This window comes from Columba livia, chromosome 11 (genome assembly GCF_036013475.1).
Source record: "Columba livia isolate bColLiv1 breed racing homer chromosome 11, bColLiv1.pat.W.v2, whole genome shotgun sequence".
Taxonomy (NCBI): Eukaryota; Metazoa; Chordata; class Aves; order Columbiformes; family Columbidae; genus Columba; species Columba livia.
Window position 1 is genome coordinate 16252054 of NC_088612.1, and position 23804 is coordinate 16275857.

At 38.4% G+C, this 23804-nt stretch overlaps 2 protein-coding genes across 10 annotated transcripts; both read right to left on the reverse strand.

Annotated features, from left to right (window-relative positions):
- Positions 1-820: 820 nt before the first annotated feature.
- Positions 821-4971, reverse strand: GTF2A2 (general transcription factor IIA subunit 2). Its single transcript, XM_065076144.1, has 4 exons — positions 4833-4971; positions 4218-4322; positions 2779-2905; positions 821-1133 (listed from the first exon to the last, which is right to left on the reverse strand). The coding sequence occupies exons 1-4, from the start codon at positions 4902-4904 to the stop codon at positions 1108-1110; spliced, it is 330 nt and encodes a 109-aa protein (XP_064932216.1). The 5' UTR covers positions 4905-4971; the 3' UTR covers positions 821-1107.
- BNIP2 (BCL2 interacting protein 2) lies at positions 821-23745 on the reverse strand. 9 transcript variants are annotated; one of them, XM_065076129.1, is made up of 16 exons: positions 23612-23725; positions 22902-22939; positions 21153-21289; positions 20502-20632; positions 19737-19804; positions 18486-18653; positions 16449-16625; positions 15711-15813; positions 15281-15412; positions 14571-14657; positions 14332-14430; positions 12851-12886; positions 5545-10892; positions 4833-4971; positions 2779-2905; positions 821-1133 (listed from the first exon to the last, which is right to left on the reverse strand). In XM_065076129.1, exons 4-13 carry the CDS (start codon positions 20549-20551, stop codon positions 10844-10846), a joined length of 969 nt encoding a protein of 322 aa, XP_064932201.1. In that variant the 5' UTR covers positions 20552-20632; positions 21153-21289; positions 22902-22939; positions 23612-23725; the 3' UTR covers positions 821-1133; positions 2779-2905; positions 4833-4971; positions 5545-10843. The 9 variants fall into 9 exon arrangements, with proteins under 9 accessions (XP_064932201.1, XP_064932202.1, XP_064932200.1 ...); XM_065076130.1 differs by having other exon boundaries at positions 22720-22939; positions 23612-23663; XM_065076128.1 differs by lacking the exon at positions 22902-22939 and having other exon boundaries at positions 23612-23745.
- Between the last annotated feature and the right edge of the window lie 59 nt (positions 23746-23804).

Consider the following 23804-nt stretch of genomic DNA (forward strand, 5'->3'; position numbering starts at 1 on the left):
TCAATTAGTAGACTGGGCCACTGACGTGTAGAGAAAAATTTCAGTATGTAAATTATGCTCCAGTTTTGGTACAAACTAAAGATTTAGACTGATCTGAAGTTACTCCCTGACTTTTCTTCTCTATGGTTTCCATTTTCCAGTGGTCTTTACGTAGCCTACTGTCAAAAGCAAATGAATTTGACACTGCTGAGGCAGCTAGCATTCCTATGACCACACTGGAACAGTCACTGCCAAGTCAGACAAATGAGTTGTCAGTATATTGCACTCCCAGCAAAGAAACTATTTTAAGGGTTTCTCAATAGTTTAGTGAAATGCACAAGTCTAAAGAAATGAAGTTATCCATTTGATATCTCAGAATTCATAGCTCACCTCTTTCACTGAAACCCTGTTGGCCAGGAATCAAATTAAATGTATTCCACTTAAACTGAAAACAAGCAGCACTAACATTTCTTCAGAATGTAGTACAATCTTACGAGACTCAATTTCATTATTTCAGTTTGATGAGCTGTGCAATAACTTTGATACTTGCGCCAGTGTGTTATTAGCAGAAGGTACCAAAAGGACAAATTTATATATAGAAAGATGCAGTAACAAAGGCAAATATATTGGCCAGCACAAGCTACTACGCTTTTGTTGGTGTCCTCCTCCATCACCCTAAAACAGCCATTTCTTGCAGTACTAATCAGTACAACCATACTCAGAACTCTGTAACTGAAAGACCTTTGCATTTGCAGCATTACTCTAAACATGCTTAAACAATACTGGGAGAATAGATATTAATGACTGGTTTTAAACAAAGTTTCCAATGATCACTCATTCACAAGTTTTTAAATAAAAATTTATTACAGAAATTATTTTGAACAAAAAAGGCAACAGTATCTGTTGTAAATTAAAAAACAAAAAAAGGTAACATTGTATTCGTGCCTTAGAAGGCAGACTGAAGAAATGCTACAAGTATTTCTTCCGCTCTCATTGGGAGGCTTTCTAGCACGGACTAACTCACATCCGCATCACAGGAATTAAGTATCAATACAGTCCCTTTCCTCGCTTCTCTCCAGGAAGTGCTGCATATTAGCAGAAAACATTGCAGACAAACCACAGTTCTATTCATTCTGCAGTATTGGAACCAGTGTCTAGGGAAGGGAAAAAAAAGAAAAAAAGAAGTGTGAGTAATACATACCCCCACTACAGTTGAACATAAAGAAAACCAATATCATTCTCTAATAGCTTCCCCAAGCTCCAAAGCATTCCTCAAGCACTTCAGAACGTGTTCTGTACCTACCCAATTCCCCCCACTGCCATCAGTGCTATGCATGAACGGCTTGTGCTGCTTCACTTATCAACATCAAAAAGAGCCAGTACAAAACCTGAAGACTGTGCACACACATCATTTCCTATTAAGGCATTAAAAATAGAAGCAGCTTTGCTCTAACTCATAGTGACACACATTTTAAGCATATCTGGCTAAATCACAGCCTACTAATGAGAAAGGGCTTTGCACATCCAGCAGCATAAGCTCCTATGAAGTGTGGGCTATCGTTATTATGCACTTTAAAACAGATGCAAGAATGAGCATGATCTTCATAAAACAACTGAGAGCAATTATCTGTTCTGAACTTTTGTCAGAAGCACCAATTAAGACCAGTGCAATTTCTGGTATTACTACCGTCACTGCTTTCTTGTTCTTAGATCCATGGAAAAAAATATCTAACTTGTCTACAGAGAAAGACAAGTCAGTGTTCACTACGTTCTTTTAGCTTGCGGGGAAAAAAAGGCTGCAATGTTAACAGCAACTTTAAGTCACCCAGTTCTTTACATCTTATCTGTATACTTTATCAAGGGTGAAAGTGATTAATACTTGGAAAGTAAGGTTTAGCTATAACACATAAAAAATAAACAGGGTAAGATTATATGCTTGGCTAATACCAGAAATTGAGCAAACAATAAATCCTCTCTACTCTGTAGAACTACAACTTGGACTGATCACTGTAATCATGCCAGCATCAGGAAGCCATGGAGAACCTGTTTCAGAGGTCTAGGGTATATTTATAATAAATAAAGCCTTTTCCATTCTCAGTACTTCTTTTTAGCATCACTCTGCAGGGATGAAACAACTGGCACCACTTCACAAATCTTCAGTGATATTCTGACACATTGAGGGTTTTAAAAGTTATAAGCCAGCTTGCCACAAGTCACCAAACAACTTTTTTCTTTCAGTAAAGAATTTCAAGGAACATTGACAAAAGTAATCCAGTCAAGCAGATATGGAACATAAACTCCCATAAGCAGTGTACATACAGTGGCCCTATTAAGCAATATAGAAATCTTATAATATGATTTGCAAATGCTAGCATAAGCTTTTAATGTGCTTGCGTCACCTGCTATCAAATACAGCAAACAATTGCTTAGACATTTTTCTCAGACCATTGCTCAGGCCAATGCAGCACTCCTTGAACACAACAAAACATCGTGGTGTTCTAACAAACGGGTTAATACTAGCAAAATCACCACACAGAAATTCAATTAAGATTACTTCAAACTTTCCCCAACAACAGGTTTGCAGCAGCCTGTAACACATTCCCATTTCAGTGCTTATGAGTGAGGGAAGCATTTAGCTTGTTTTTGTTTCATTTCTCATCGTATGTGAAGGAGAATGCAGAACCCTACTTTTGTCTGACTAATACAATCAATCTAGCTTTAATCACACATTTGGGCAAAGCTTTCTATAAATTATCAAGTCTTGTGTCTCAGCTTATTTATATCATATCCCATACTTACTTTTTCCATCACATGCTACAATTTTCACTTTATCCACTTTCACAAGTTCAGTGACCTCCCTGAATTCAACATCATTCAGTACAAATGTCCATACGTTGTCACAGAACCTGTATGTATTCAGAGACCCCTTTAAAAAGACAAGAGATATTATCTATAGGATACAGCCCAAAAGTAACAGAAAATATGTTTACTATCTACTGAACTACATACCTTATACAACTACGGTTGCCATAAAGCCAAGTGTGAACCTGAATGCATATAAACTTGGCAAGAAAGCAATTCTAAGGAAAACTGTAGTTTAAATGCCCTCCAGTGGCTGAAACTGTCAAGACCATGTAGTGATACGGTCTATCCAAGGGGAAGCTTCACAGGTACGCTAGGAAGTTTTATAACTTTCCTAACACGTACAAAGGATCAGTATCGGAAAAGATTTCTTAAAACATGGGGCATAAGAATACACAGTTACAGCAGCGATCATAACAAGATGTGAATTCTGCAATTGTTTAAATAAAGCAACCCTTTAAATTAAGAAATCGTGACAAAACTGACCTATGTGACATAAAGAGGTATCCCTCACTTTTGATTTGTTACTGAGGATGTTGATATGCAGACCTTTTAGCCTTCAACCTCACATCTTTTAAACTGATAGTCTTGAACTTAGGCTCTGAGTATATTTTTTTATTTCTCCACTGAACACATTCTGAACAGTTTTCTATACCATGTTACATACACAAAGCAAGTTAAGTGTGCTAGAGAAAAGAAGTTAGGCTCTTTTTAACATATCTATATGGTTTAAAAGTCTAAAATCTTAACATGTTGCTTCATTAATGTGCTCTGCAGAGACTGTAGAAGTATTAGGACATAAGTTAACAGGAGAACCAACTTTTTTTTCTTCAAAATTAGAATCAAGTCGTCATTTAACAATTTGCTGGCTATTGACATTAATTAGGGTGGCTGTCTGGGGAAACAATTTTTTTCTATCATACGTACAGAAAATTATTACGAAATGATCCAATGACTTGCATAAGCGTAGATCTACAGCTCTCTAGTGTCTCTTCACATCACAGACGTGGCTGAAATTCTGGCCTCATCTCACTTCTGCTAGGTACAACTAAGAGAAGCACAAGTCTCCCTCCCCATCTGCATGACACTGAGGATGGCAAGGCTACCCACCAAAGCACTTCCCTCTTCCCCTTTCCCGGTTTTCATCCATCCACCAAATCTGTTTCTGATTTTTGCATTCCTTAAAAAAAAAAAATCCTTGGCAGAATAAGATAACAAGCCTTACAATTGCATACAGAATATACACATACACAGTCATTATTTCAGAGTCAAAATGAAGCTTCGTTTTTGTTTAGAGCACACAGCTTTTAATAACATTCCGCATCAATGTGTAGCTACTGTTCCTCATAAAGAACTTTTATATATTGTTATCTTACCCTGAAATTGACTCTGTTCCTGACTCGTTGTGCCAATGCCGAATTTATAGCTTTATCAAACTGAAGTAGCACCTGAAGGGCCAACTGAGGCGTGATTTGCTGTGACTAAAGTAGTTTAAAAAAAAAGTTTTGAGTTGTTTCAAAGTAAACTCAAAAATGCAGTAAACATTAAAAACATCAAAACAAAGTTCATGTGAGGCAGATGTCTAGAAGAACAATTTACAGAAGTATTAAGTTCCTGTGTTTACTTCTTTCCCTGGTTTAGCTGAGACAAGAAACCATGTGCTAACATGATATTTTGTGCTATCGACATTTTTTTTCTGATAAATATTCATTGGAAACAAACGAGGAAATCGATTACAGTGTTCTACATTAATCTGGCTCTTTATTTACTGGGTCACAGAGAATTATGCCACTTACATAAAACATTTTCCTTCATCTAAGATGTTACCAAAAAGACTTCTCATGTGAAGAATCTATCAGTAGCTTTCGATTTCAAACAGTAAGTTTTCCAAATGTTGGTCGTAACTACCCCAATACAGCAGCCACAAAGCCGTTTTAATAACTAACCTCTTTTTGTATAAGCTGACTGCCGGGCCCCAACCCCCCCCACACCTGTATGAGCTCATCCAGGCTCTCCTGAAGACTGTTCCCCAGTGTGGTGTTCCTGTACAGCTGATAGGCCATGGTTTATCGAGACGGGCTGGACACGCTCCGATCATCCAGTGCTCTGGACGCCCGCTATGGCCTCGCTCTAATTAAAAGAAAAAAAAAATTAAAAACCATAACAGAACCCTGAATGTACAACCCAAAGCATGGGGAAACAGAATTTTAAAAACCGCTCCGCAAACGCAGACCGACAACGACGATTGCTGAGGAGCACCAAGCTGTACGGAGCGGCAGAAGGGCCCGCCCAGAAAGCCGCAGGGGCAGGGGAGCCGCCGGCCGCTACCGACCGGCCTTCAGCCCCGGCGGGTAGGGAAGCGGCGCGCCGGGCCGGGGCCGCCTTTGTTCACGCCTGTTCGGCTTCCAAACCCGTCTCCGTCCCCTCGCGCTCAGGAAGCCGATGAGGGAGTCCAGACCAGCGCTGAGGACCGAGCGGCCTCGCGTCCCGCCCGCGCCGGCCCCGGGCCGGGCCGGGCCGGGCCTCCTCGCCCCGCTCCGTTTGCCTGCGGCCCCGGAGACCCCGGCGGCCGCAACCCAGCGGCGGGCGGCTCCGACCCGCCATCCCCGCCGGCGCCGCAGGAAGGGGGAGCCGCGCAGGCAGCGCCGTCCCCCCGGGGCTCCCTCCCGCTGCTGCAGACCCCGCCAGCGGCCCCAGCCTCACCCGCTCCGAGCGGCCGAACAGCTGGGGGCCCCTCCTCGCCCGCCCCGTGACCCGGAAGCGGAACGGCGCGGGTTGGGCCCGGCCTCATCCTGCGCGCAGCGCGGAGGCCCCGCCCCGCAGCGGAGTGCGGCTGCTGCAGGAGCAGCGCGGCGGGCCCCAGCACCACCTGCGTTACACGCCGGGTTAATGCTGCGGCGACCCTTCCAGTGTTATATAGTAACAGCCAGGCAAAGTGTATCTCCGGGTTTAGGTTTATTTTACCTATTCAAATGACTGAAGTCCATGCCTTCCTTAAGCTAAAAAAACCCATTTCCCTCTAATAGTATATGCTGCCAAAAGCCATCAAAATACTCCACTCCAAAAATATCTTCAAAATAATTGTTACATTTCCCTACAACTAGTGAACCTACAATGCTTTGGAAACCAAATTTCATGTTTTTGTGAGGGAGGGAGTAGTGCATACAATCACAAAAGCCTCAGTATTGCTATATTCCTAAGTAGTAAAATAAAACATTCAGACCTTCTCCAATGGTATTTATTTGATATAGCATTTATTTTATTCCTACTTAAAAAGTTTCCCATAAGCCAGCACGTTCAGAACTGTGTTTATCACATTACTCCATGACACCTTTGAACAAACACAAAACAAGCTCATTTGAAAAGAAAGGATCATAACATTAAGAGGTAGGTGAAGAGTCTTGCACATACATAGTTCTATATCAAAGGGGCAAAGGAAAATTGTTGCATCTGTCAAGAATAGTAGCAGTCAATTTAAGCCAGTTTATCATCTACAATCCACCACCCATATTTTTGCATGACTGCTGCAGCATCATTTTGTCTATCAGTGCAAGTTGCCCATATTACACATACTAAAGTTTACTAATAGACAATGCCTTACCCCTTCTATCTTACTATTCAACTAACTAGTAGAGCACCCTCCTACTCAGGCTTTTCCTTTTAATAAAAAGGCTTTGTTCAGATGATTAAGAAACACGGCAGAGCCACTGGGAAAGTAACCACCTGTCTTCTATGAATAGTTTTTGTAATTATTAACCTGGAATTCCATGTCAAATATGAACTAGCAGCTGAGCAAGCTACAGTAAGGAGCATGGTAAGGTAAGGACTTCCTGAAAATGCTCCAGTAGCTTTTCCTCAGATAATTTTCAATTAAAAAAAAAAATCACCAGTATGTTTAAATCAGGGTGATCTGGGCAGTCCAAAACGCAAAACTGAAAACAGATCTAGTTGAGCAAAGAATGGCTTCAATTTCACTGATCTCAGAATAGTGCTTGAGGGAAACGATGAAAAACTGTATCACGGCTGCATCCTCTTCATTCACAAATGACCTGTTTTCCTGTTTGCTCAATATAGAGAACAAGATGTGATAAGGGAAACAATGTAGTTCAACTTACAATTTTGAAGCTAGGAAACCTGCAAAATCTGTCTTTCAGAATACGAATGTTTAAATATTCCTTATATTTCAGAGTGCTACTCTGACTAAAACCAGGTATCCTTAAAAAGTATAATTAAAGCACTTATTTCAAGCGTCTCTGACAACCAGTGAAACTAATCTTGTAGAGAATGACCTGCATCCACAAGGACTAAGAATTTTCACTGAAAACTCTGTAAGACTTCTGTAGTTACAAAAAGCACACAAGCTCTTATCCCTCTCCCTTCTGATCCTCGTATGAGACCTTTCTGAGGGAGAATGGAAAAACTTGAGAATTAACATCATCTCCAAATACAACAGTTTGTTATAAGTGATACATTTAAGCCATTTTCTACATAATAAATACCGTATAAATCCATAGAATACACAGCCTAAAACTTGGCACTTGAAGAAATATGCTTTTCACCAAGAAACTTATTTGTGACAGATTTAGTTTAGAAAGTGCCCACTCACAATGTAGTTCCATTATTTTCTGTTAGCTACAGACATGTAAGCAGATGACATCAGTGAAACTGACATATGACTAGGCACCAATGCCACTCTCTCCTCCCTATGACACACTTCAAGGTCATTTCATAAAAGATTCCATCACCACCTACATGTCATCTAATCTTGAAGCCTGACAAGTGCTGAGAGGTTTCAAGCTTTCATTACAGCATTGAAGTGCACGATGCAACAAACTTGCTGAAACGTGCTAACAAATACAGGCAATTGTGTGCAATTCAGAACATAACTACTGTTTCTCAGCACAAAGTTCCTCACATTAAGAAGTACTATTCTTCACTATTTCACTGAAAAAAAATAAAAAAGCTAAACTGCATTGTTATGAAGCAGGTTACATATTACTCTAACTAGTTCTAAGCTTTTTGGAACCAAAAACTTTCCTCCATTTTAACATCCCAGAGTCTCAAAGACTTCAGTCTGCTTCAGCACTAAATCCTCATACATTCTCCTCCACTACCTTCCAACAGAACACAGCTTTGCCATGCTACACAGGACATCAAGAACCTTCAAGCAATATACAGTCTACCCACACCAGCTTTCAACGACACTTTCTCTAAAATATCTTTGCCACCTCTGTACTTACCCAGTTGTAGAAATCAATTTATACAATGTCACATCTACGCACAGAAAGGCCACTCAAACATCTCCATTTCAGTTGCACACAGTAATAACAGAAGGTAACTAATTAATTATTACCACATATATATACACATATACATGTATCACAGAATGTTAGGGATTGGAAGAGACCACAAAAGATCATCTAGTCCAATCCCACAGTGTGTGTATAAACAAACTCACGAGATCTTCAAATCAAAGGTATATTAGTGACTTAGCAAATTATATTTTCTTGTCAGGGCCCTAACTGTGTTCTGGCAACCTAAGTTTTACTTCTAGAATGAAGTATCACTGAAAGGTGAATTCTGTACAATACAGTATCTTATCACTAAGTGATCCAGGTTTTCAAATAACATTTAAGACATTCCAACTTTTCATGTTTTTAAATATTAAAATATATTATTTTACAGATTTAATATAAGTGTGACAAAAAAAGCTACCCATTTGTGTCCAAGATAACCTCAGGACCTTTTCTCTTTTCTCTTTTTGTAAACATCCACCTCACCATTAAATGATGGGTTGCAAAAGGTCAGAGGGGAATAAATCTGTACTGAAACTGTTTCTCAAGTTGCTATCCTTAGGGACAGAAAATCTGTCATGTTGTATATTCATTCAGAAAAATCCTACAGAAATCACTAGGTAAGCACATATACATTTCCAAAAAGAAACAGCGCTACTGCAGCATGGAACTGTAGAATCACTCAGCCACCACGAGAGACAACAATGACAATCCCATCATTTGCTAATATGGCCTATGCAGAGGACTGGCTACTTTATACTGCACTATACACACAGGAAGGAACCAGACATATAGAACTATCCTTCCACTAAGAACATGATTTTACTGAGAATAATACTTTTTTAATCAGGAAAATTTTGAAATTAGATGATCACAATGCTTAGTATCTAGCTTAGGAGCCACATAGAATCAGTCAAAATCAGGAAGGTTTACAGGTTTGCATGTTCACGCACAACCACCTCTGCAAGTATCAGGAGTAAACAGGCTGTGTCAAATTCACCAAGTGGAACTTTACATTAAGACAGCCCCAAAGAAACTGCTCACATTTGTGTTCTGCTTTCAATGCAAGATCCAAACGTGATGAAACGGATGCAAGGCAACTTGAAATTAGAGAAAGAGAACAAACCTGCATATTAATCTCTTTGAAACTGTGATACAGAAGCTACTGTAACAAAATTACCTCTATCTTGAGATGAAAGTCTCTGAATTGCAGACTTAAGCTCCTAGAGACATAATGAGTATACTCTACACAGGTATCGTTTGAGACAACAGATTAATTGGTAATAAGTCTTAACCACAGAACTCTCCTTTGATTAGCAGTGGCAGGTAGCAATCAAGTTGAATGCAACTTTTTTTTTAATAACTGTACAACAGTAACCTTTCATATAATCGAGAACCAGTATTTTCGGAATTAAGACAAAATTGTCAGCACAATAAAAAACAAAAGCGAAGATTTAATACATTTGCTACAATATTATATTGCTTAACTCCTCAGTGGATTTTTTTTGCATACACCTGTTCTTACAGGGAAACAGCAATAACTATCAAAAGATGTTACAAACTTTTTCATCATATCAACCAGTGCATTATCGTTGTCCCAATAAACCTATGAACAATAGTCATGTGTCCAAGAACAAGGTTTACACAGGTTTACTACCATTGTGGGGAGAGAAAAAACCCTCAACCTTTAAATATGTTTTTTTAAGTGACATTAGTGCTGGTATCATATGCCAAAGTAAGAGCTTTAGAAACAGAAGTTTCACCTACAAGCATGACACAGGTAGCATAAGACTCCCCATACCTCTGCAAACAATTGATGATATGGCTAGAGTATGTATGCAACTCCCAAGCTCTACTGAGTGCGACCGGAGTTCCTACTGGTGACAACCAATATTCTCCCAGGAAGAACTGCAGTGAACTCATTTCCTACTAGTAGCTGCGATAAGCTTGATTTACTGAAGCACAACCTAAATTTGCAACTTAAATTGAGAAACGTCCAATATCAATATCTTACCAGCTATTCAAACAGTTCAGCTTCTATTGTGGCTTAGGTTTAAGCCCTTTGGCCAGACTGAAGTTCACAGAACTGCAGTTCTGCATTCTGAAAAATGGACTAAAAGACACCAAAGCTCAAGCTCGTTCTGGTGAGGTAAATGAGTACTGCTTGTATTAGCTCTGTGAACAAAACCTTCACATTTGTGAAAGAATACATTATGTGACTGTTAATATCCAAACAAATTAAAGTTCCTGTGACAACAAAGAAATGCACTTGACCATTTACAGCAAGACAAATTTATACAATAACAACAAGTAACTTATGGCCTTGTCTACCTGCAAACAAATTTCTTCAGCAGGTACACACAATATATTGCTCAGTCATATAAATATATATTATCTCTTTCCTTTAACATCTAGGTATATAAATATTTTACTGAAGAACATGCATCATTTAGATTAACAACTGCAAGAACATCCTCTGAAAACAGAGTTCTTTGACATTTAGCAATACAAAATGATTACATAAACATAGCTGTTAAAGTCAAGACAAACCAATACAGCAGTAAGCAGTCCATTGTGTGCTAGTCCAAAGAAATCAAGCACCTTTTGCAACAGCTTATATAATATACACACAGAAAGAATGCATTGTAATAGAGCAAAAATAGCATCATTCCATCTGCATATTCTTCAGTCTCGTCTGGACTCCAGACTTACTGTTCACTTTTCTGCTCTTGTTTTCCATTCAGCTCTTGGTCAACTCTGCTTAGCAAAGAAAGCAGTAAAATTAAAACTCTTAAGAAGTAGTTTAGTTTGACAACCCATATATTAAGCAAAACCTATTCATCTTAACATGAAAACAGAGATTGTATATGGAAAAGGTTTTAGTAAATAAATATTAACACTTCCATTAAATGCAGCTGCAACATTTTTTAAAATTTTCCTACCTCCCCCTAGGAATTAATCAAATTGTTAAGTAACCATTTAAATAACTACAGCATTCAAAAGGAAGCATTTGAAAAGTGTAAGTGAAAAGTGAAGTTTGACTACAGAAGAAAAAAAAGCAGGTTCTGTGCTTTTATTAATGAATGCAAGCAGGATTACAAGTTTACAGGTAACATGACAATACCGTCAAGCACTTTGATGAATTAATACACTGCAGAATAAGCACAGAATTACCTTCCATGTTATAGCAATTAAGCCAAGGATGTAACAGCTCTAGTTAAATCAAGAAAAGTGGCTCCTTAACTGCTACTAAAACTGGGGTGAGTTTTTTTTGCTTGTGGGTGTTTTTTTTTTTTGTTTGTGTTGTTGTTTTTAAATATCTGCCTTGGGAATTGCAAACAAAATACTGCTTTGCAGAAACCAGTGGATGGTTGACAGTCCTGCACAAGATGTACTTTTCCTAGGCCACGAACCCATAACAAGTAGAGGCAAGTTTTGGGTCTTTTTTTGCAGCTGTAAGAACTGAACATGGTACATATGGATCCAATAGGTTTGGAGCACTGTCATCTAAAAGCAACAGTCTTAGTTGAAGACCTGTTCACCTGCACTGTAAACAGCTGCAACTCATCCCTGTCCTCACTGCTCTATCTTAGAAAAGCAAGTTTTGACGTGACTTAAAGGACTAATCACAGAAAGTGTAAGAAAATATGGTAAGTTAACGCAAACAAGCTATGCATGAACATACATCATGACAACAGAAATCCACAGAAGTATATCAAATTCCAACTTCTGAAGTGTCTCTTACACATAGCCAAAGAATTCCTACTGCCATCCACAACAAATTCAGTATCTAAACTTCAACACATCTCCTTTCCCCCATTATAATAAATAATCAGGTTGAAAGCAATTGGGGGCATTAACATCTCAGTCTCCAATAGAGCCTGTGAGCTCTATACGTGTTTCACTTAGGAATGTACTACTTTTTACACAAGCGATGGTAGTTATGAGTGACAATATCAACAGGGACACTAAAAAGTGCTCGTTGCATTGGAGTAGTTATGCACACACAGGAAGAATAAATTAAAAAAAAGCAAAGTCAGTAGCAAAACCTTTCTGTACATTTGTTAGTGACATGGTGGAAAAAAAATTCAAATTTCATCAGCTGCTGGAATAGCTTGAATAGTTAGCAGCAGACTAAAAATTAACAAAATGAAAATCCAATGTTTATTAGCAAGGAACATAGGCACTGCAAATACAAACAGCACTAAAAACACTAGTCTAGATTGCATCTGTGCAAGTTAATGACTAAAAAGGTAGAGAATACCAAGAAACACAAAACACAAGACTCAATATTAGAACCTCTCCCAGAGTTGCATCCCTGCTGATGCATAGCTATAGCTTAGCACCTGAAATAAGCTCTACTTTCAGACATCACTTCTTATTAGAAACAGGGAAACTTGATCTAAGTGATTCATATAGAAACACTACTTTTGCCTCTTGAAGATTCAGTTGAGAATCCATGTATCCCCTTAAAAGTGAGTATCTTGTGTAATAGAGACTATTCACAAATATCTGTTTGAACATCCAGGGTGAGTTCTTCAGATGATATGCTGTACTTGCAGGCACTATAGTTACTTTAATGCATGAAAACTTAGTCACTAGTGCATGTTTATATTTACAAATGCTTATTCCTTTATGCAAGCCAATCAACTGGGAGTTAGTTGCAGTGCAAATCATCTTATCTAGATGCAACCCTAATCAAAATATGAATATACCTTTTCTGTTTCTTTCTAAACTTTTCTTCTTCATACCTTGGTGAGGAAAAGTTTGATTTCAGTAAATATAACATATTAAGGCCAAATTCAACACAAGCTGCAAACTGATTAGCGTCAATACAGTTTGTAAAAACATACCAAGTTTTGAAACTGATATAATTAAGAAAAAATATATTGTACCTCCAACATATATAAGCATTAAACAAGCAGCATTAAGATTCAGTTACGACATATGAATTCAATACAACTTATTGTACAGTACCAACATCCATCACTAAAATTTTAAGTCTACATTCATAACAGGTTGAAGCCAGATATAACCCTCCACAGAAGTCTGAGAATTAACTCCATCAGTCAACCAACTTCAGCCTTTGCAAAATAGTTAAAGGTTCATCAATACAGAAAGGAGTCTTTCAAGAATTGGAATGTCAGTCTGAATATTCATAACATCCTTCAAAAGCCCCAGTAAAAAAAATATATATATATATTTGAAAGATAGCACAAGGCTACTTCAGTATTGTCATGTCTTTCCTACCCACTGTGTTTTTTCTATTTTAAATTTTTGCAACTGACATCAGCTGAATGTTTACTCCAATAACCAGTCATTTGAAGAGGGTATATTTGTGGACTTCTTCAAAATGGTAGTGCCCTTCTGTCCACACAGTGAGACTATTAGACTATGCCATCTCTCCTTATGGAGTTCCCAGTTCGTGATCACCTACAGCAATGCTTACTCCACAGGTCTGGTATCTTATACCCTCTAATAGGCTGATCAATTTATCATCTGAACTGTCAGTATTTTCATCTTTAAGACATAAGTTTATGGTTTTTACTCTATTATTGCACCCACAAATGCTATTGACAAAAGCACCATCGTATTTTGAGAGCAGAGTTTTGCTGACATTAAATGGTATTTATATCTGGAGGGAAAGAGGAGGAGAAAACCAAGGACTTTGATGCTGCCTTCACTTCTTCAAAGTAGTTTTAGAACTGTTATGGGTAGGGATTTAGCATTTTTCCACCACAGCTCTTCTTTTAAATGAAATCCCAACCCAAGTGATATTTTACCACTTAACTTGTTCCACATTTTAGCATGAACACTGAAGATACTATAAATAACTTCAGTATCAACATGCCCAAAGTTTCTCACTCACAAGCCAACTTAGTATACTAAGGGGTGGAACAACTGGAATGAGGTTTTTCTCTAGAAGACTAATTCACATACCATGACTTGGTAATTACATGAGGCACTATCTGTGAAACCCCTACACATTAGCATTTTTACTATCCAAGCTATTGCATGCCAAACTGTAGCTAGTAATGTGGTCAACCATGGATACTCCTCCTAAAAACGGCAATGATCTGAGTTAAATTAAATTTTATTAAATGCAAAGTATTACATTCAAACCAATCTTTGAATAAGGTCTATACCAGTTCTAAAACATGATCAGTGTAGAACATGTTTGAATAATAAAACGTACTGTTTTATGCATTCTGGGATGCCAACGTATTCCATGGGGATGAGTTCAGCTAGTTCTGCCAGGGTAAAGACATACCTAATTTTTTGGCTGAATTTTGAGCTGTGGAAGAACAAATGCAGGGTACAGTTACAACTTTAAAATTTTTCAGTAGGTCAATATTAAAACAGTTTTTGAAGTTTAAAGTAAAAAGTTGCTAGGATTATTTTTGTAAAAAAAGGAAATAGCTTCCAGAGTATTACCTAATAAAAGGCTTTGTGATGGCCAGAAGTGTCCTGATGAACCAGGAAGGATGAACTATGATTAATGATTTCAGATTTTTCTTTAACCTGAAGAATCCAAACAGTGGACATAATTACTAGAACAAAAAGGTAGCCTGACAACAAGGGTTTTTTCATATATATAAAAGTTTTAGCAAGCAGAACTGTTGCATAAATCTAGTATTCTAACATTCCATTATTAGAAATTACCATCTGCCAGAAGAAAAAATATCTCCCAGCTGTGTAACAGAAATTTAAGATGTAGTATCAGTTTGACAGCAATGACAAGGAAATAACATTCTAAAGAAGTTTATTTGAATCTTTTTACACAACTAATGATTAAGTGGTTCACAAAGGACCCCTCTCATTACCTTATCATATTAATACATGAAGTTTAAAAGATATTCTACATGGTAACACTACTCAGTAGTCTAAAACTATTTTCACCAAAAAAAAAAAGAGCAAACAAATCCACAAAAGAAAACCCAAAAACACAACAAGAAAACCTAGGCATGCCTGTAGCATTATTCCACATTGTCTAGCTTAGAAAGAGGTTTTCAATACACCAAGCAATTTGGTTAATTAAATCTTAACCAGTAGGTACCAGACACCGCATTAAACAGCGGGTTTTCCTAAATAAGTACATCACTGAGCATGTGAGTATTGTAAGAAAACACTGCAGAGTTTCTTACCTTCTATCAATTTGCTGGTAACATTTCCTAAGCCAGCCTAAACTTGGCATTTTTCTCCGTGTTGTTGCACCATTCAGGTAAACTATCATATAGTTCTCTGCTACTAATAGCTCTAAAGTGCCAATTACATATCTGCAGAGACAAGCAAAGAAAACTTTCAAGCTAATATCTTGAACATTAAAGTAACTTCTAGTAATGCTCAAATACATTTTAAAAAAAAATATAGAGTTGGCTACAGTGTTGAGCAACATCTAATATTTTTTTTCCTTCCCCTGGAAGCAGATGTACTTGCTTTTCCCTTTGTTACCTTTTCCTCATGTGAAATATAAAAAGCTTCATTAAAAAAAACAGAAGTAATTGCCCTTACATCAAAATACTAAGTTTCACAATGTGAGATTAAGACAGTATTCAGAGGCAGATGATGACTTACTTAAATAGATTGTCCATCAGATATCTGTAGTTAGGCTGGCTGCTTTCAGGCATAAAGCAAACTGCAAACACAACAATGGCATTTAACCCATCACCGTAATAACCTAAAAAGAAAGAAAAAAGCAGCAGTAGTGACAAAGGCGAATATATGTTGACTACATTTACAAAGTCAAGCATGTAAGTGCTTGTAAGGGGTTTTTTTATTATTTACCTTAAGAAACTCACAAGCATCTATTCTATATGGACATTCATATAGTGAAAAAACCTCAAGATTTATTTTTCAAGTTTGTCTACTTCTAAAGAAATGGCTTAATTTGATGTAAGTCAAATGCTGTACCTACAATCAACATCTCAGTATATTTAATGACATTTCATATAGTTAACATTTTCCAACCTAAACTCCACAGACTGTTGGAAAGAGTCATTAAATTGATTATGCCCTAGTAGGCCTACAGTTAATGCTTTAAACACTCTTAAAACCAAAGAATTATACTGGTAGAACACTGTAGAATAGAAAAGTACGTCTTAACACATATGTGCATGTTAGTAGTTTTATTTGAACATGTGTATTTTGCAACTTTAATTTAATAGGGGGGACACATTAAATCAACTATATGCTTTAATACTGCAACTAATGAATCATCATGAGTCTTTATGGCCAAAGCTCTTCCTGTGCCACAACTCAGCTTCAAGAAGTAGTTTCTCAACAGTTCCCCCTCAGCACATCACTAATCCTTACCACCATGACTGATAACTTTTTTATATGGTTCAATTGCCTTCATGTCCACCCTATGGTCCTGTTCTCCAATCCTAAACATTCGCCAGCGTCGACCATCATCCTTCTCCTCTGCCACAGTGTATTCAGTAAGTGATCCTTTCCTAATTACATCAGTAGTTTTTGGTTTTGGAAGATCATCTGTCAAAGTTAAAACACGTTCAAGATCCATTATGAATACTATGTGTAGTGACAATCAGTTACAACACCAGTTAACCACTTTGCTATCTAATCTGTTTTAATATTCTTTATCTAGTCAGACATATCAGCTGACTTCCTTCAGTCATTACAAAATAGCATCTCATGGGTGTCAGATATACTTTATCAAAACACTGTTGGCTGTTATCCACTGACTGTAATTTCCTATGTTAAAGTACATGACAAATTTACATTCATATCGGTAGCCTATTTAATTGTAGGCTTTCAGAACACAGACCTTGATGAATCTCACCAAAATACTAATAGACAAAGTGGTTAACTCCAATGATAATTACACAGGTTGCTTGATCACAGATTTACATAAAAGCATGATTTAAAACATTGACAGTACCTTGCAAGCAGACATGCAAGCAAATCTGTTGGAAATTAAATTAATGTGTGTGTGATCAACATATATGAAATTTATGCTGACAGCAATCTGTAAAACAATTTGCTCCAATTAAATTATGATTCTTTACTCTGTTGCATAGACCTTACCCAAAGCGAGAAAAACCTACTGCAAGTTAGTTGTCTGTTCCCAAGACAAAGCTGTTAATTGAAACTATCCTTCCAGGAAAATGAAGGCAGCAGCATTAAAGGAAGAAAAGACAGAAACCCTTTTCAGCCACTTTTAAATACAAGGCACAAACATCTGGAACATTTCCTCCGCATCATTGTAAAAATAACCCTAAATACCAATTCTTCACTAAACTAATGAAAATCCTTTTACATAGGTAAACCCACAGTCTCTGTTACAAAAAACTTCACCTGCAATATGTCTTTACATATTAAAAACAAATTTGTTCTAAAGAGTGTTCATTTCTCCATTTATAAGCTATCTTGGAATGAAGAACACGTAGTGTTTCATATATAACAGTGAAAAGAAAGCTTCCCGTTTACTCAGGAATTATTTTATTTCCAGCATAAAATATAATAGCATTTACATATTTATTTATTAGAGATATTCTTAAGTCATGAAGTTTACACTCCAAATGTTTGACCTATACAACAGTTCTTGGCTTATGTAAGAGTGCCTAAAAACAAAACTAAATGGCAAGTTTAAAACTTGTACTTGAATACCTACACCGAATTTTTAACCTCAAATGAAACTGGGTAGAATCTCAAGGTCCTGCATAAGACTAAGATGAAGTCTCTGTTTCTTAAAATTAAGCTATAGCCATGCTAGCAATGACCTAAGTTAACTTCCTATTAAGTCACTTCAGAATTCCTTGACATAAAAATAGAGGCTCTTCTCCCACTTCCAGCCAATCCAAAAAGCACGTACACTCAAAAGGTACTGACCTTTCGCCATTCTCACCACAGTAAGATATGAGAACAGGTGTTAGTACTGTCAAAAACACCGTTCAGTCCTCAAATACAAAGGTTTGCAATTCATCAATTTTTATCTGATCTATATTCCTTTATATGGTTCACCTCCATTTAAAACTTATCTATAATACCTGTAAAATGCCTTTGATTTTTTTTTAACCCATGTTTGTTTCTAAAAACATGATGTAATGGAGAGGATTTTCCATAACTGAGTCTTGCAGGCGTTTAATAACATTCACCTAAGTTTATTTGGAATTACAGCTATTATTATGTTGCCTGTTTACTAACCAGTCCAGGTCTGATTTGCTCTTTAAAAATTCATTGTGCCTATTTCCAATTTCTAATCTAATCACTTCCTTTATAATTTCCTCTTGTAATATTAAATGATAGTTATCTTCCACCTGAAAAACTGTTGACCTGCACATAAGGAAACAAATATTTTAGGGCATCAGACAAAAGAAACAAAATACTTACCTTCCCATTCAAACTCATTGCTGTTTTCTGAAGGAGTATCTAAATCATCCAAATCAATCTCCCCACTCTCATCCAAGTCATCAGACAAAACAGATTCCTCACTGTGATCCAAAGTTAAGCTGATATCTGGAGCCGTTAGCTTCTTCCTTGCTTTGGTTGCATTGACCCCTGTATTTAAAAAGGCAAATTATTTATTTCCAAAGCTAAAGTGAGTTTAGATAAGCATATTGGCAAGACAGAAGAGCACAGTGCATTCTCAGAATGCATTGCAAGTTAATGCTCGTAATTTAAATAATGCATCTTTGCAATAAACACAAGATGAAGTGAACAGCACTTGGAAGCCAAAGTTCTCAAGTCCTCAAGGCCCTAAGCTTACCTGACTGCACACACATGAACCACAGTAGCAGACCACCACACTCCCTCTACAGAAGAAAAACCTGAAGTGCTGTCACCACCTAAGCAATTATTACCCATGCTAGCAATAGCAAAGTGTACCACAAGTTGTGCTAGGTATTACACTAAATAAGTCTTGCAAATAATGCAATAGATTCATGTCCCTTGCCCTTGTTTAGGTTAGGTATTGGTAACATCATAACCACCTTTGATGAAAGAAATACACAATTGCAAAAACAAGGCTGACAGACAACAGTGAGGACAGAAAATTAAAGAACCTGTTAGGTTTGAGACATGAGGCAAATACTTGTGTGATTTAGACAGCAGTTGAAAGCAGGAATAAAACAACATGACTGAGCCAACACTGGGAATGTCACAACTAAAGCAGACAAACAAGATCCACAAACTTTAAACATCCAAAAAAAAAAAACACCACCCTGTCTGTATTATTTTCCCTCTGAACATTTGGACAGGCAACACTCTTAAAAGGTCACAAAGGCCTGAAATTTGGGGCAAAGCTAAGGTAGGCCCTAACTGATGCACAGAGGCCAAAAAATGAAGCAAGATTTTTCAACAGGCCAGAAAGTGAGTGCAATAATTCATTTTCATCCAGTATTACCTTGATAGCTCTGTTCACAGGGAGGATGAAGAGCCTCCTATTTTATTCCAAAACACTTTTCTTTCTAGATAAGATGTTTTTAACACCCTTCACATACAAAAATGTCATTGAAAATGCTGTTTCCTCAGGCCTGGTTCAAAACAAAAAACAATCCCAAAACCACTCTAAAACAAAGTGGAGCTTTAAAACAGCCATCTAAGAAGGAAGCGGTCAGCTTGGCTGGAGCAGAATGTTCTTACCAGCTTCACTTTCTGTTCCAGTTGCAGCCAATATATCTGACTCAACAGGATCATCCTCTGGCAGGGGTCTAAGGGACAAAGTAGAAGCTATTGTTACATAACTTGAACTATTTTGACTTGCACATTGCTAACAAAAACACTGTGGGATGGTACTGAACTAAATTTACTTATAGCCTAAGCTCAAGCTTCCAGTAAACAAAATAAAATAGCAGAAAATTCCTTTACAGTGTTCAAGTAACTATCAATTGACATGACAAATGCCAAAATACTGGTTGCTACTAGTGTGTGTCATCCTTAAGAAAACTTGTCATGTTCTTGCTTCAGAAATAAGTAGTTTAGTCATGTTATCATAGGCTGCCCTCTGAAGTCAGCTGTTTTGGTTTCTTTGTAGGCCAAAACATTTGTAGCAGTTGTAATTGTTAAAACTCTTGCTTAATGAAATATTTGGGCCTTCAGACACTGGTAATAATATGCAAACAATGTAGTTGCAACAGATTAGCACAGAAAACAAAGCCAAACTTACAAGTTTTCACTCTAGTAACACTGGAAACTTCAACAGTGGCATTCCTGTATTAACACAACCACACATGAACATGAAGTGATCCCTTTTCAGACCATGACACCTCAAAACCTTTGAGACTACTATTTTAATGGAAATTCACTTCAAGATTATTAATGAGTGTTAGTTCACCAGAAAGCTGAAGAGGTAGCTTATTCTAGATGTTATGTATTTGCTTTGAATTACTTTAAAAAAAAATCTAAAACCTTGGAAAATCTTCATCTTGCCATTCTTCCTTAAACTCAACACCTTCCATTCTCCAGCCAACTTGAGTTGCTAGTAGAGACTCCTAATCAGCCAGAACCTGTTGTCTTCAGGACAGTGGGCTAAAGAGGAGCTGCAGGAACAGAACAGAAAATGCTAGTTCCATAATTTTGTCATTCCTGTGCTTGCAACATACCCTTTCATCTAATGCCAAGTGAAGGTATTACACAGAAAAAATCCCAACAACAAACACAACAAAAAAAACCAAACACAAACCACCAAACAGGCAAAAGTTTATGGTATGTTTCAATTATTTTTTTTCCTTACAAAAATGCTTATGGAATGGTTTATCATACAAAAATTTACATTGAAAAGGATCTCATGTAGTCCAATGTCCTGCTCAAGCAGTACCAGCCCCTCAGCTAAAAATCAATGCCCCGAGCAACCTGACCCATCCTTTAGGATTACACCAGTTCACTTCAAAGTATAAGAAACATGACAGCTCTCAAGATTCCTTAGGAGATCTTAAGTAAGTGTGTACCTTGAGAAAAAAGATCACCCAGATGGTTAGATATAAAATACAACCCTGTTCTTAAAAACAAACCACCATCACCCACGCAAATACTTTTCAGAAAGGGTTTCAGAGAACTCACCCTGTGATGTGCAAGTCAAGCTGTGTTTTTTCAGGCTCACCCATCACCAGTAACAAGGAATCCTCAACAATGGAACACAAAAAGCCATTCTGCTGACATACGAGTCCAAGCCAGTTGAAACTCTGGGCTGTGTTGGCCTAAAGATTGATAGGAACAGGTAAACTTATCAATGAAGATGTTAAGAAAATCAACACTAATCAAAATAGGAAAACTGAATGCTATTTTTAAATGCAAAGGAGAAATCAACACAGAACATTGGTAAGAACCAAGTTTGAATGCAATCATACTTCTAATTAAGCCAGAGAGAATTTATTTTTTACATGGCTAAAGAGAAACAAGCTACATCTACTGTTCTGTAGGATCACCTTTCATGACAAATCTCAATTTCTGTTCTGATCTGATAACAACCACAGACTGATTTTAAAACATCCTGTAATGCTTAAAGTTACACTACACAAGCTGATTAATAAAAAAAAAGTTAAAAGACTGATTTTGTTGTAAAACTGCACCATCAGGGACAAATTAAACACTAATAACCAAAACTTAAGTTTATTTTACTGACATGCCACTGCTTCCCTCACCCAGAAAATGGAAATAACATTTCTAGAAGGTAGCGACCTAGTTCCTCTTAAAGGTCAGGCTCCCCTTGTTTGAGCTGTTGAGCCGCAGCACCGCTCGGTTGCTGGCAGGATGTGCCTGGGCACACGATCTCCAAGAAGTTGCCCCCAGCAATATTCCTCCCAGCTCTTTCTATTTGTACTTTTTGACTAATATGCTGTTTGGAGTAACTTCTTGTTTCATGAGCAAAGTCATGTGATTCAAGCAGCATGTCCTCCCTTTCATTAAGATGTTGATATTCTTAGCATACAGTTTCTCCTGGGTACCAAGCTGCTGAGCATTTGCAACAATGACTTTTAAGCATTTGCTTGAAGACGAGATCATATTTTGACCAGTAGTAACAGTGACTATGTGCACAGTCCTTTAGGCATTTGTTTTGGGACACTGAAATGAAGCACAAGAAACTTCACAAGGTAACCTACACCGCCAACAGAATATAGTGGTTACAGTTGGTACAGAACACACCATCTGATGCAAACATGCAGTTCACTGCAAGCTAACAGACACTGAACCTAGAAAAAACCTAAATTGATGACTTCATTCTTAAGGAACAGATGAAGAAATGAACAAAAAAACTGACAGGAAGGAAAAAACAAAACCAAAAGCCACACAACACACTGAAAACCAACCCTACCACTGCACTGGTGGCTGTGAGATGCTATTCCTGCACTCACCTGCACTGCATTCACAACACAGTTCCCACAAGGCAGTTTAAAATTGGGTTTTCTCCAAGACCTTAGTAGTTTTCTGACCATACTTTTGAAGAAAACTAAACACCAAGTAACATCTATTGATTTCAGACCTACAACATTTCAGTGCAAAAGCAATTCCAACCTCCATGTATTCCATCACTCTGAGATACAGCTGATACACCAAGACAGGCACAGAGTTTAAAAGTCACTCGTGCTCTAATCGAAGTTTAAGACAAAACACTTCCCACATTACTTACAGAATTCTCATCAGCAACTTCTCGTTAAGGTAGATTTGAAAGCAATTGTTCACTAAATACCAGGTGGTACAACTGCAAACAACTTAGAAGTCAAGTTCCAAGATCAACATCAGATAAGCTGAATTCAGGTTGTCAGTATCTTACTAAACATGCAGACTAAGTAGTTGGTTTGGATACTTCACCTTAAAGCCTCAGGCAGGAAAGCACTATCATTTGTCACCTAGAAGAATGAGAAGTTAAGAAGGAAGGGTAACCTCAGGAAAGTTAGAAAAGTGTTGACTTTAAAGTTAACTACTAAATAACTTTACATCACTATTACAAATGCATACAAAGCAGGGGGAAAAAAATCTACTATTTCTGCTTATAGAAACTAAAGCAGCGTTTAGAACAGTCTTTCTAAAGCTGTTGTGCTAGTGCTGACATCTTCTGGTTTTACTATGACGAAGTCTCCATAACCGAAGACAAACTGCCACCCACATTAATGAAAATGAGGCTGAAGTTCGTGCTGCTCCCGCGTGGGGCAAGGAAAACGATGCTCAAGTTTAACATTTACGTGCTCAAACCTCTTCCCTGCGCCGCGCCCCGCACCGGCCACACACCGCACACAGTGACCGCGACTCCGGCTGAGCGGGGCCTCAAGGAGCCCGCTCCGCTCCCGCGAAGGCCGCCCCAGCTCGCCGCGTCCCCCGCGCCCCGGCAGCTGCTCTGACGCTCGAGCCAGCGCCGCCGAGCGGGGCGCCGGGGCCCGGGGGCTCCTGACCGGGCCCTACCGCCTCTCGCACACCGGCGGGCGGCCGGGCCGCAGCCCCGTTCTGCGCCCCACAGCCCGGCTGGGCGGCGGCCACGGCTCCAGGCTCCCAGCTCGCCGCTACGGTCCCCTCCGCGGCCGTACCTGGCGGGAGGTGGGACGGGACGGACCGCGGCCTCGCCCGCGCCGCGGAAAGGGCCCTCTGCGCGGCGCCGCCGCCCTGCCACCCGGAAGCGCATAGGCCGCCAGACTCACGTGACAGCCTCTGCCCGTTGGGGATTGGGGCACTCACGCACATGCGTTAAATAGCGCCGCTGCCGCCCGCCTCCGGGCAGCT